This window comes from Porites lutea, chromosome 6 (genome assembly GCF_958299795.1).
Source record: "Porites lutea chromosome 6, jaPorLute2.1, whole genome shotgun sequence".
NCBI lineage: Eukaryota > Metazoa > Cnidaria > Anthozoa > Scleractinia > Poritidae > Porites > Porites lutea.
Window position 1 is genome coordinate 1,304,141 of NC_133206.1, and position 13,360 is coordinate 1,317,500.

Sequence of the window (13,360 nt, forward strand, 5' to 3'; positions counted from 1 at the left end):
CTTCAGTACCCTGGGTACCAAAGGCCTTTCTCGAGCGCGGCAGGAATTTTCTGTATTGGTCGAAGGCCGACACATCTTCGGCCGTAGGCCGAAGCCACGAGTGGCGAAGCCAAAGACTTGACAGAAACCGGAAACCGCGCTAGAAAAGTCTCTGGCACCCAGGTTAACACTTCAGTGGTCGAAAAAAAAAAAAAAAAAAGAAGAAGAATCGTAATTAGCAAAACCTCGATGGTAAGGCTAACTGATCGGGTGTTGTAAACTTTCATTGTATGCAAAGGAGTCTTGTGATGAGTGTGCGGCTTATTTTCGGCGTTGATTGAAATGACGCGCTATGTCCATGACTTTTTATTCTCTGGCAATGATGTAATTTTTCTCGAATCGAGGCCCTTGAATTTTCGTGTATGTATTTATGCACACGTATAGCCTGCGACCAAGGACGTATTTCCGGTCGTCGCTTATAAAAATTAAAGTAAATATCCTGAGGAATACTTGACCGTCGATAAAATAGGAAGTGAAAAACCTTTAGCGAGTAAATCCTGTTTCGTGTAGAATTAATCGTCTCCTCATTTCTTATCTAAAATCCAAGCAAGCTAGAGTAAACGCTACTTTTAAGAGTGTTCTTGCTTTTTTGAAGAAATGCAACATCATGTTGCACTTGAGGACGAGGCAAGGCTTGACATTACGCTGCACTCTCCACTAACCTCCAAATACGAAGGCCTACGAGTAAAAGTTGAGCCACTACCAAATGCACTATAGTCCAAGGAAAATCAGTCAATTTCACTGTCTTTTAATGACTACTCTTCATTTAAAACCAACCATCGAGATCCATTTTACAATTTATTTGTGTGCTTTAGCGTATGATCTAAAATTTAAGTGAAGTTTGAAGAAATGACAGACGGGGTGCTGCTCCGCTCTTTCCAAGCCGTTTTAAATACCATCTTTTCATAGACGTAAAAATATATTAATCAGAGTTTCAATAAAATTCGATTCTGTCCCAAAAGTTCCGGTCGGTTCCTTTGATGTGAATTGTACTTTATAAAGAAGTTTGAGTTTGCTTTGAAGACAAAGGAAATGCAGAAGTTTTATATCTTGACCATTTGTATTCCTATTGCAATCGGTGGTGTAAGAAATATCTAACTTCAGTGAAGTATTCATTTGCTTTGGGTGTACCGACTCAGAGCTGTGCGCAAAACTGCGATACCAAAGTCAACATCGTCCTTGTTAATACACATAGGAGGCTTGATTCGCAAAACCTGTTAAAAGAACAAAACCAAAGGGACAGAGTTCAGAGGTGTCCTTATTATAGAGGGAGGTCATATATATGAAACTGTCCCTTTTAGAAGGGGAGTGTTCAAATGAAGAGTTTCAACCGTCATAATCTTTATAACCAATGAGGAATTTTAAGGGTTGTACTCAGAAATTGTAAGATTGGGGCTTTCTCGTTCTTCTTCTTCCTCCCTTTTTTGTTTGTTTGCCAGTGACACAGGCGAATCGGAAAAAAAATCCAAGTTATCCCATTGAAAGTATTACCATTAACAGTCGCCAAGCGATTTGCATTGTCATGTTAAGATTCTTAGACGCGGAATATTTTTGACTTAGGGGAAAGACCTTTCTTTCTATGTACAATGGTAACGCCAATCACATGGCGAATTTGACGTTTTTGTTAACACGAAATATCCTCGGAACAAAAAGCAGTAAAAATTTATTTTAACGGTTGGAAGGGTGACTGCCCTAGTTTTTGTGAGGAAAGAGATGAGAGCAAAGATGAGTCACGTGTCTGTGGTCTGTGGTGGGAAGGGGGAGGAGGGGTGGGGGGGGGGGGGGGAGGGTGCTTGACACAAGCTTGTATACTTACGTTGCCATATAATCCTCCTTTACCAATTAGTACCCCCATGTCTTTACAATCCTCCCAGATCGGAACAAACTTCTCGGGTGGCAACGGTGTCTTTGACTCCTATAACGACAAAACAAACAATCTTACAATTACAAAATACAGTTAAACCTCTTCATAACGGCCAAAGTGGGGATAGAAGAAAGTGGCCGTTATAGAGAGGTTTAAACAGGAGTCTATGTATGGATTGATTGTCCACCAGGACAAAAAAAAGTGGCCGTTAGTGGAGGTTCGGCTGTTGGTGCTGCAGGGACGTGTAACTGCACTCAAACATATTTGCCTTTACTTTGTTTCAACGCTGTCTCAAAAATATTTCTGAAAAAATGGGCAATTTACCACCGCAAAAAGGGAAACAAACAGTTTCAGTGTTGCTATATAGTTTTTAGTGACCAAAATACATAAACTTGGCAAGAAAAGGGCTGAATTAGCGCAGTAGAGTGACCGTAATTTCAAAATACTTTTTTAAGTATTTCAATACGTAATCTATCTTATTTCACTGAAATGAGGGGGCTAAATAAAGTAAATGCACCTACGAAAGAAAAAAAGAAAAGAACCACGAAATGAGTCAATCAACGAAATAAATGGTAAAGTATACTCCCAACTTGAATTAAGAAAGACTTTTTATCTATGACAATTCACTTGAAAGTTGGTAATACGAAACAAGCAATAATTGAATTAATTTTGGGATTATGACAAAAACGTTTAATAGATACATTTTGCGAAAAAAGAATGAAAAAGCGTGTAAGGACCAAGGACAAATTGGTACAGCCTAGAATAGCCTTCTGAAGACGCTTGAACGCAGGCAAGGATTTTATGCACTATGGCGACTACCTCAATTTAAGTAGTACAAGTCAGGTAGATGTAGGCTTACTTTGTCAGTCACAAGTTCCACGCCAATCATCAATCCCTTGCCTCTGACGTCACCAACAACATCCGGGAACTCACTCTTGAGAGCAAGAAGTTTTTCTATAAAGTACGTTCCCACCACCTCAGAGTTCTTCTGTGTTCCGTCTTCATCTATGGCCTGTCAACAAAAAAAGTGCAAACATGAGTGGTGACTTATCTTCCTAGACTGAAACGCGACTGAAGAAGGACAATTTTCTGCTCAAACTACCCAAGAATCAGATATCTGTAAAGCTTAGCCACGCGTGGGTTGATTTTCACGCGCGCTCGCGTTTTGCTCGCTCTACTATCCCTGAGGAAAAATGGGGGACTACTCGTAGTCTAGTAAAGCTTTACTGAGTAATTGTAGTTTCAAAACTGCCCTTTCAGCTTTCTTTTTCTTTCCTGTTGTAGTTCTTTTAAATTAAGTAAAATAATTTTAACTTTGTGACCAAGCTACTTCAGTACCTCTAAAACAGCTTTTCCAACTGCTGATGCGATAGGGTTTCCACCATATGTGTTGAAATGAACTGCTTGGGCAAAGCTCTGGGCAATTTCTGGAACATAAAATAAAACAATTTTGAGCCGAAGCGAACTGGTTACTGTTTGTTATTATTGCTTTAAATAATATTATGATTTAAAACGATAGAAATCGAAAATTCGTATTTTTATATATTCGTATTTTTTTTTCCTTAACAGCAAGGATAAATAAGACCAGCGACATCTTGTCAATAGAGTGTTTTCACATGACGTCATGGCGGCCATATTGGTGTCCCAAAACAATGAAACGGCGGCCATGATGGTGTCCCAAACCAATCCTGTGGGAGTTGAACTCTTTTCTTATGCAAACGCTTTCTTTTGTTCCAATAAATTTGCATAGATGCTGGCCACGTGAGTGAAAACACTTTATAGTCCAGTTTCGAATTAAAAATTACCGCTGAATATAAACATTAACGACACATTCATAAAGAGTTAGCCTCGACGTAAAGTAAAATATTCACAAATTCTGGCCAGTAAGTGTTTGAAATTTGAATGTACACAATAGACAGACTAATAAACAGATCTTTTTCTCGTTGGAATTTGTGTATATATTATTTCAGATCGAGGCTAAGGCTGTAAAAAATGCGTCTTCACTTCTTTAATTCAGCGGTTATAGCGAACTCGAAAATGGACTATTCAGTAAGAGTTTCACAATACTCCGACAATCCCCGTTGCATCGGCAAAGTCTCTCAGAGTCTTTCAGTGTTTTTTTTTTTGTGATTACTTTCCACTTTAAGAAGGTTATTTCTACATCAACAACAAGATGACGTTAGTCGTAGAACGTTGGTGACTCATAGCTCCGATCATTGAACTTAAGGCCCCCTTGGTAGCGTCAAATGAGCTGGCTAAAACAAAATGGCTATCAAGTTGTCCAAAATGCCGATAGGGAAAACAAAATACAGCTGCTCAAAACCGTAAAACAACATTCTGATATGCAGCATATATCTATGGCAATTGTACCGTGCATGGTAACTACGTATGTTTGTGGCTCGCCAGCCAGTAATCAACTCCTTCACCCCCCCCCCCCCCCCCCCTCTAACCCTACTAACCCCATCCCCCTCCATCCCTGCTGCTGCTCTGTTTCTTACCTGGAGTTGTTACTACTGCAGCTAATGGGAAACCATTTCCAATACCTTTTGCCATGGTAACTAAAGAAAGAAAAAACACCACACTGTAATTACTTCACGATTTCATACACCTACATGTAACAGTTAGAACCTACTTTATGGTGTATATCACTCTTACAGTAAACGGTAAAAGTTTCACTGCCAAAATAGATACAATTGATATTCAAAATTATAGAAATAATCTAAATTTTATTTCGTAAAATACTGTACAGTAATTAGCAAACGAAAGCGCTGGAAAGAGGATTCGTGTTAATGGTCATGGACATATGGCATTTTATAGTCAACATAATTATTCAAATTAGAGGCTGTTTCTTCTTAATTTTACACCGATGCTAGAAGCAAGAGTGCTTTGTAAAGAAACCCTAAAAAGTATCATAAAGTGTTACCAATATCTGGAACAACATCTTGAGTTTCAAAACCCCAGTAATGGCTTCCGAGGCGACCAAATCCTGTTTGAACCTAGAAGGTTAGAGAAAGGTGAGTATTTGACTGTTCAAAAAAGCTACTCACAGTGTATAAGAAAAGTTCTACGATAATTTCAGCCAAACCTCATCTGAGATACAGACGCCTCCACGCTCCCTGATCAGCTCATATGCACCCTTAAGAAATCCCTTAGGAAGATGAACTGCACCACCAACACCCTGTAACAATGGATAACAATTTCATGAACATAATTATTCATCTCCTTTCGCTTTAAATAAGCTCATCAGTTCACGATGGTATCATATTATTACACCTACGTACCAAACGTTCCAGAGCAGAGTTGTCCGAAGGACGATTTGCGCAAATCTTGCGTTATTGTTAACTGGACAACTGATATAATCGGTTCTGACAGCCGGTTTATCTATGAATAGAGCTAGCCAATAAACTATTAGCAAACGACTCCGCCTGCAGATTTTTAGTTATTTGTTTTGTTTTATGTTTCTTATTTAAATTTACATAGCTCAGTGAGATTTAAACAACCTTTATTTTCACAAAAACAAAATCCTAAAGCATTCTGCAACAATAAATGGCTTATTGTTAACTGAACTGGCTGTAATTTAAAACTGTGCTAAAAAACTAAAAAAAAAAAAAAAAAAAATCTACATGTAACTTATTGGTTTCAATACTATTCTTAGTTAGCCATTTCACTACATGTTTAAAGGCAATGTTTATTATGCTTGTACAATATTTCATAAATGACGTAGTGGACAATTTTTGTCTTTTCGCCATCACACTTTTTATACTTCTGAATAGTCATTCTTTTTTTTAACAACTTTACTGGGTTTCATAACCTTATAGATAATTAAGTAGAAATTTTTTAAAAAAGAAAGAAAAAATGAAAGAAAACAAAGAAAAGGGATAATACCTATATATTACACAATTATATCAGCATATATGAATATCAAAAGGAAATATTAAGTTTGCGCTATGAGCGATGACATGTGTAAGATCTTACAAGTGACCAAGAACAAGGGCGTTTATATTCCACGTCAAATCTAACAACATCCAGCTTGACTATAGGCATTCTAAAAAAATATACTTGTTTTCTGGGTAGAATGTATTTCGTAGAGCGCTTAATTCATTTAATTGAAGAGCATTGACTATTTATAACTTCACAGGAGTTCAGGCTTCAGGAGTAGTCATCGATCGTTTATTGCGAAAGTGCTGTTTCGTATGGTCCGAAATTGTAGGACCACACTCATCAGGTAACCTCAACGATTCAAAATTGGCAGGCAAATTTGGGTGGTTGTTATAGGGATGCGTTAAGAGAATGTATCTAGCTAATAGATGGATTGTGCCTTAGTTACGTTACTCTACTGAGTTCTGAAGTACATATTTGTTTCTGTGGGGGCATGAACTCGCTAGTTCGTTTTGCCTGTTTAGGCTACAAAGCTCTTTTTTACAAATGATGATGAACTTTTCATAAAGACAAAGATTACATTTTTTGCTAATGTTGCTGTAGGGTTTACATGTCTTTAAAACGGCTCCATTTTATCTGGAAAGGTTTCTTAGAGTCTTGAAAAGTTCAAATATATTTTGAGAATTCCGTTTCATTTCTTCTGTTCGAGCGTCGAAAGGAGGACTGATGATTTCTGTAACGTTCCTTACAGTTTGTTGCCAGTCCGACGTAAGTTTCAGTTGATGTCGCTGTGGTTTACCGTGGCTCAGTTGGTAGATTACTTTGATTGGAGGCATTTTCCTTCGAGTGGACAATCTGTTTTTTTTTCTGCATCTAGCCAAGGAAATCATTGCCTTTAACAAAAACTAGCAAGCTGAGAAAGAAACAGGAATTTTGCTCTAGCCTAACCTGAATGACTTCAGCAATAAATCCTGCAACTTTCTTGCTCGTAGAGTGTACCAACACATCTTTAAGTTGATCAACATAAAGTTTGGATGCCATACACTGACCTACATGTACAAAGTAACAAACCATTAACCAACCTTGAGCTAAACCTTGAGCACCCAACACCCCCTTACCCACCCCTCCTTGGAATTACTCTTATACTTTTTATAACAAGTGGTCCCAAAGTAGACGTTGGTTGAGAGCATTGTTTGTTGGTTTTTATTTAATAACTTTTAATTAGCTATGACAACACGTCTTTGACACATTAAAACCCCACAATCAGTCATTTCTAATTTGAGAACATTGTTACTACAACCACGTCCTTATATGGCCATATTTTCATAGCCCTAGGATATGGTTAATGTAGCCTCACTATACTAATTTCCCAACTTGCCTGCAGCACAGTCACAGGTCCTGTCTGCCTACAGTAAAAAAATACAAATCAAATTTTATTAGTAAATCTGATTTCATCCCATTTGGTTTGACTATTGAAAGAAGGATACCCAATGAGTACAATAATCTGAATTGAGAAATCTCAAATCACAGCCAGCACAAGCTTTTTTAAAGACCTTGGTTGTTGGTCCAGCCAGGGTTGAGCTTACAACCTCCCGCTTGGCAGATGGGTGCTCTCCCAACCGAGCTAACCGGGCGGTGGTTGCATTGGATGGTTGAAAGCTGAAAGTGGGAACAGCCAGGCCAGGCTTATGCAATTCCAAAACTGTTAAATGATAGTGACATTTAAAAACAAATCACCTTACCTGTGCAAGTGAGTCTCGGCATTTAGCCCCACCCCATGGGCCTTGATACACATCTGCATTCATTGTCTATAAAGCAAAGTGTTTGTGTTATCATTAGTAGCAATCCAATGAAACTCCATAAGCTCAAATTACAGGAACAGAAAGGTCCTCTGTGTCCTAGCCTACATTGTACGCTTTAAATGAAGTTTTTTTTTTTGGAATTGCTTGGGACAGGTCTCATTTGCATAGAATACATGCATGCTACATTGTACAGCCAGTAGCAAAAATTAACACGTGTACTTGAAACACTGTACCACATTTAGGCTTTGATAGCCTGTCCCCTGGCGCCCCTTCCCTAATGTCAAAGTTACTACAATTTGATACAATGAAACAACCCAAGATGGAGGAACAACTTTAAATGAAGTGGAGTGATTGGGAAAGGTTAAGTATCATATCTCACAGATGTGTGACTTATAGCAGAAATTTTAAGTAAAAAAGGCTGGTTGTACGTCAGAATGTCTCAACATATTTGCAGCTGGTTGTAGAATTAATCTTAAAGAACATGATGGTAAAAATAAAATGTTATATTCAACAACTCAAAAAAAGTAAACCTTACTCATGTAAACTGGCTTATACAGGGCGACAAAATCTTAGATTTAATTAAGTACTGTGCATCTCATCTTTGAACCTGTGATAAGTTGTTACCCATCAAATTATTAGCTTGAAGATGATTACTAGTACATGAAGCAAAATAAATTTTGCACAATTTTAACTATACCTGGAAGAAACCAAAGGACAGTGGCACATTAAGTTTCCATGTATTGTGAGCAAGAATTCCTAGAGTTCCGGGACTGGCACCATGATATGCATTCCTACAACAAATGTAACACTTAATTGCAATCAAACTGGAAAGTGAGCGTAGAGCCATATACGTAAAGCCAATTTTATAAAACAAAACTCATAACTCGGAGCTTATAAGTACTGTGAGGAGATGTGAAATTATACTGTTGTATTTAACAACTTATGGATAAACATCCCTCTGTTTGGATTGCCATGCAAATACTTTAAAGAAACTTTTTAAAAAAAGTAAGCTACATGTAAAACCACAATGTGTTGATTCTGTTTACTATCACTATTGTTTTCTCCATGGCTTTGCTTACTCCAAAGTACTAAACCTGAATTTTTTAAAACAACAATGTCAACCACCACTAATACACCAAGAAACACTATACAGGACTATAATCAGTAACATCCAAACAGTTGGTTCATACGGCTCACTGTCAAAAATGGCCTTTAGTGGTCAGGACATGTTAAAAAACTGAGAGAAGGAGGGCCTTGAAGGTGTGGAAGGGTAAAAACCTTTCTTGAGGGGTGGAATTATGTATTTTTTTAATAGCAGAGTGAAATTGTACACTAGTCTTAGTTATATCATGATACTATATATATTCAACTATCAGACCGCTTTATGCATGTATGAAGGTCATTTTTTAAAAACTACTGTAAAAAGGTAAAAATTAAAGGTGCACATGAGCCAAAGGCTCAAACTGCTGGAGCTTAACCCCCATTCATCAGCATGAAGCATGATACAACAACTGCTACAAGTATATTCTATAAAATAGTTATTTATTTACACCACCTCATGCAATCAATAGACCAAACCATTCACAAGAAAAGGGAAGCTCTTACCTGAGAGAAAGGAAATCAAAGTTTCCTGTGTGGGCTCTTGCCATCATGATTGCCATGTCATTGGCTTCGGAACCACTGTTAACAAAATAACAGACCTAGTAACAAAATACACGCAAATTTTGTCACAGGCTGGTTAAGAATATGCAAATGATTTGGACAGCAAATGATTAAATATCCTAAGGGGGACATCTAAAACTGTGCAACATTTACACCCTAGTTAACTTGTACACTAGCCCACGACTTGTGAACTGCGATCCGTCACATGTGACCAGAAAGTCAAACCCTGATTATTATTATAAACTGGACTAGTCAGCTGTATATGTTGACCAGCACAAGACAAAAAGTCGTGTTTACTTATTACAACAACTCTCACGCACTTCAAAATACTTGTACAATAGTACATTCACTGTATGTAGTTAAGTAATGAATAACATTTGTTGTATTCAAAAGTACTTTTCTGCCAAATAAGTTAAGACCCATAAAAACATTTATTATACTTTGGTGGGCTTTTCTTCCTACCTAAAAGCTTGCTATCTAGCTATCTTCCTGGTTAATGCTTTGATTCTAACTTCAGAGTCTAAAATGTGAAAAGGAGCCTATAACAAATAAAAACGTGAACTTAAAAAACTTTAGAGACGTAAAAAAATTCTAAAATATTTTGCATACATGTAATGTGAATAATTCTATAGATCTTAGCACTAATATTAAAATCTTATGTTGTAAAAAATAACAGGAATTTTAAAAGGTTAACCAACAGGATCTCTAAAAAGTAATTTTAGAAGTTTTCACATCGATAAGCCAAAATTTTACTTTTCCAGTCAAGAAATTTGCTTGTAACAGTCCAACAAAACAGTATTCAAAGACTAATTTGTTTTAAAATCTACATTTAATTCTTAAATTTCTAACCTTAAGGTTTCCAGGTAGCTTTGAAGCTAACAGTTCAGCATATTCATGAACAGTTGGGTGGTAGTAGATGTTTGTTGTGTGCCACAAACTGTCCATTTGCTTCTTAGCAGCATTTGTCACATGGCTACAGGGAAGAATATTTATAATAATTATTGTATTATTGTACTGTAGTAATGATCAGTGCTTGAGTAGCTAGTATAGCTAGTCAGAAAGTACGAGTACATACATGTAACATATGCAAGGCCATTAGCATTCTACGGTTAATTTAACTACATGTAAGGTTATTAAATCAAGGGATTTAGTTTTTTAGAGTGGAAATGTGAGAAAAGGATCAAATACATTTCCTTCCTCTGAGTCCATATATATTTCTTCTCTAGACCTTGCTCAGTGTGCTTATAAAATTAACAATTTGAAAGGCATACCATTCCCTAGTACATGTAATTTAGTAATAATCTCCACCTCCAAACATCCCGCTAAAAAATTTAAATATGGAAAAATTTAGTTACATGGTACTGGTCTTTAAATGGAATATTATCAACATACAAATTAATTTAAAAAATTATTACATGTACATGCAAAAAAACCTGATTTTTTTAGGGGATCAGGCTGGTTGTACAAAGGCTAAATATACAGTGAGTTGTCTTGACATCCCAGAAATACAGACAGCAGCTAAATTGCCGGAAAAAAGAATTTATGAACATTAATTGACCGAAATAAATTCCAACTATTAGAAGTTAATTACTATTAGAAGCTCAACATGCAACTGTAACCCTTCCGGACACAAAAATAATACTCATGTAGTTAAACCCTGCTTTAAGGGCAACAACTTAATATGGTCAACTCATTATTATGGACAGTTTGCTTTGTTCCTTTGGGAAAAAAAGCCCTTACATTTTCTCTAAATTTAACCCGCCCTATACAGACGTCCTGTTAATTCTTCTTTAAGGCTGTAACTGGGCATGTTGAAATTAATCCAACTGTTACTCCTTGGATATGCGCACCAACAAGAACCACTAGATTACACTAGCAATCTGGATATAACTTTATTTTTAATCAGGAACTGTAAAACATTAACAACTTTTCAAAGATCGCTTTTTAACAGAACTAGTAGAATATGGAGTGCTCTTGCAGCAGACTTTGGACTATCTGTTGCTTGTTCTTCAAGTTCTTTAAAGCTGTCCTTTACAGTTATTACAAACAAGCTCTTGTCACTTCCTACATCCCTGATGACCCTCGCTCTTTCAAATCTATATCCTTGACCTGTAACGTTGCCCATAGTTTTGGATGGCACATCAGGTGTTGTTTTTAGATAGTATTGTAGTAATGTTTTAGATTTCTTAGCGATCTGTATCTTGGGCCCGCAGTAATAGGCACTCATTGTTGCGGAGTCCCCGACCATACTCCTGTGAATAAATGTACACCTTTTTTTGTAGTGTCACTTACATATCTTATTGTTTGGCAAAGTTAATAAAATTATGGACACCTTTTATGGCCCCCTCAGTGTCTGTATTAGCGAGGTTTGGGTTTGACTGTAACTGCAATATCTGTCAATATAACTTACGGATGACAATGTCCTACACTGACAGTCACAATACCAGCAAACAAGTCCAAGTATCTCTTGTCATTATTATCCCACAGCCACTGCATGTGACCCTTGAAGGCAAAAATGTTCAAGCACACCTCAATGTACTACTTAAGCTAAGAAAAATTATTACTATAAGACTTAACAATATTATAACCAGATTTGCTTGGTACCAGCAAGTAGCAATGATAGTGATTGTAGCCTAATGGCTACAGCTGTAGGTTATCTGCATTAAATGAAAAATGTATTAATCAGAGCTCACGGCCTAGTCACAATTAACTCCCCAGAACTTCTGCGTTTGCTGTCTCCATTATTAAAGTAACAACACCCCTCTTTTAACGTTGTTGTTGCAGTTGTTCATGGCCTAGACATGTACTGGTCATAACTTTGTTTTTCTTTGTTTGTTGTCTTGTAGTACATTGATGTACATCAAATCTGTCTAGTGTGCATGCTATGTTAGCATCTTCTTTTCCTACTGTACTAATGCCTCAATTTATTGCATACTGACAACGTTTTTTTGAAGATTATAGCTGTATAATATAATTATATTTTATTATGTTATGTGTATATGTATGATTCTCAATTTCCTATGTCTCTTACGGCTAGGAGACAAAGGAAATTGAGAATCAACCTGAATTTAATTTTGGCCTGTAACATATACATATGTATAGCTTACATGTATGCACGTATTTTGTACCTGCCAACTTGAGCCATACCTTTGTGATGAATACTGGGTTTTTGTAATATGTGAACAGAGCTGGGTTAAGATTGGTTTTCCTTACTTCTTTTGCATGTTCAAATGTGATCCCCTGGTGATGAAATCATTACAAAGTAAAATAATTTGAAAATATGACATTATTTTAATTAAATTGATAAGTACACAACAGTTAGAGAGCTAAATAGAAATGACACTTAAGTAAACAGAAAACCATTACAAAGAGGAAAAGGTATCTCTTGTAAAGCTGCTCATTTTACTGGCACAACTCTTGTAAACAACCATTAGCATCCTCAGTGGGAGTTTAATTGCAATGCTCACAATTAAAACAGGTTATAGAAACGTGAAAATTAATGCAAGAAATACTGTTCTGTGTAATACAATCAAGTTAACTACTAAGGATTATCATAAGAGAATTTTATATAATCTTATCATTACAATACGGAAACAACAAAAGAAAAGACAAAATCATGTCTTGAAAATTTCTAAAACCAGTTTAGAGCTGAGTAAGTTCAAGTTGTGCAAAGTTAAATAAAATTTTGTGACTGACACAAGTTTAAATCAGCTGATTTAAAATAAATATGGCAACTGAACTGTTTTTTGATCTTCTTTCTATCTATCAATCATATCTTCATTTAAAATTTGTACTTTCAATCTGCAGTTTACATTATCTTGAGCGTCATGTATTTCTCTTAGTTTGCTATCTTTAAAACGAAAAAAAAAGGTTATCTTCACCTCGTAAGGTTCAGGCTTAAATTCACATGATGGCATATCCATGCCAGGATCCACTGGTGCTGTCTTTTGAAATAATGATCCTGAAAACAATTTAAACATCCCTGGTAGTGAGGTAGTTTTTACATTTCGGATTTTTACGAAAGTTACTTTTAATTAGTAGCTTATTTTCACCAATAAGCAGTAACCTGAACAAAAAGAAATTAAAAAATAACACAATTAATTTTTAAGCTAAA

General features: G+C 36.4%; 1 protein-coding gene across 1 annotated transcript in view; it reads right to left on the minus strand.

Moving 5' to 3' along the window:
• Positions 1-823: 823 nt before the first annotated feature.
• Positions 824-13,360, minus strand: part of LOC140940426 (alanine--glyoxylate aminotransferase 2, mitochondrial-like) — a 14,691-nt gene continuing 2,154 nt past the window's right edge. The window contains exons 2-17 of the mRNA XM_073389396.1: positions 13,128-13,207; positions 12,394-12,486; positions 11,657-11,748; positions 10,096-10,219; positions 9,190-9,284; positions 8,282-8,375; positions 7,525-7,590; positions 7,161-7,188; positions 6,731-6,831; positions 4,989-5,081; positions 4,827-4,899; positions 4,402-4,461; positions 3,242-3,330; positions 2,763-2,915; positions 1,856-1,954; positions 824-1,253 (exon numbers count right to left, since the gene is read on the minus strand). Of these exons, the coding sequence (XP_073245497.1) occupies positions 1,152-1,253; positions 1,856-1,954; positions 2,763-2,915; positions 3,242-3,330; positions 4,402-4,461; positions 4,827-4,899; positions 4,989-5,081; positions 6,731-6,831; positions 7,161-7,188; positions 7,525-7,590; positions 8,282-8,375; positions 9,190-9,284; positions 10,096-10,219; positions 11,657-11,748; positions 12,394-12,486; positions 13,128-13,207 (1,442 nt within the window). The 3' untranslated portion in view covers positions 824-1,151. The remainder of the gene's footprint in view (positions 1,254-1,855; positions 1,955-2,762; positions 2,916-3,241; positions 3,331-4,401; positions 4,462-4,826; positions 4,900-4,988; positions 5,082-6,730; positions 6,832-7,160; positions 7,189-7,524; positions 7,591-8,281; positions 8,376-9,189; positions 9,285-10,095; positions 10,220-11,656; positions 11,749-12,393; positions 12,487-13,127; positions 13,208-13,360) is intronic.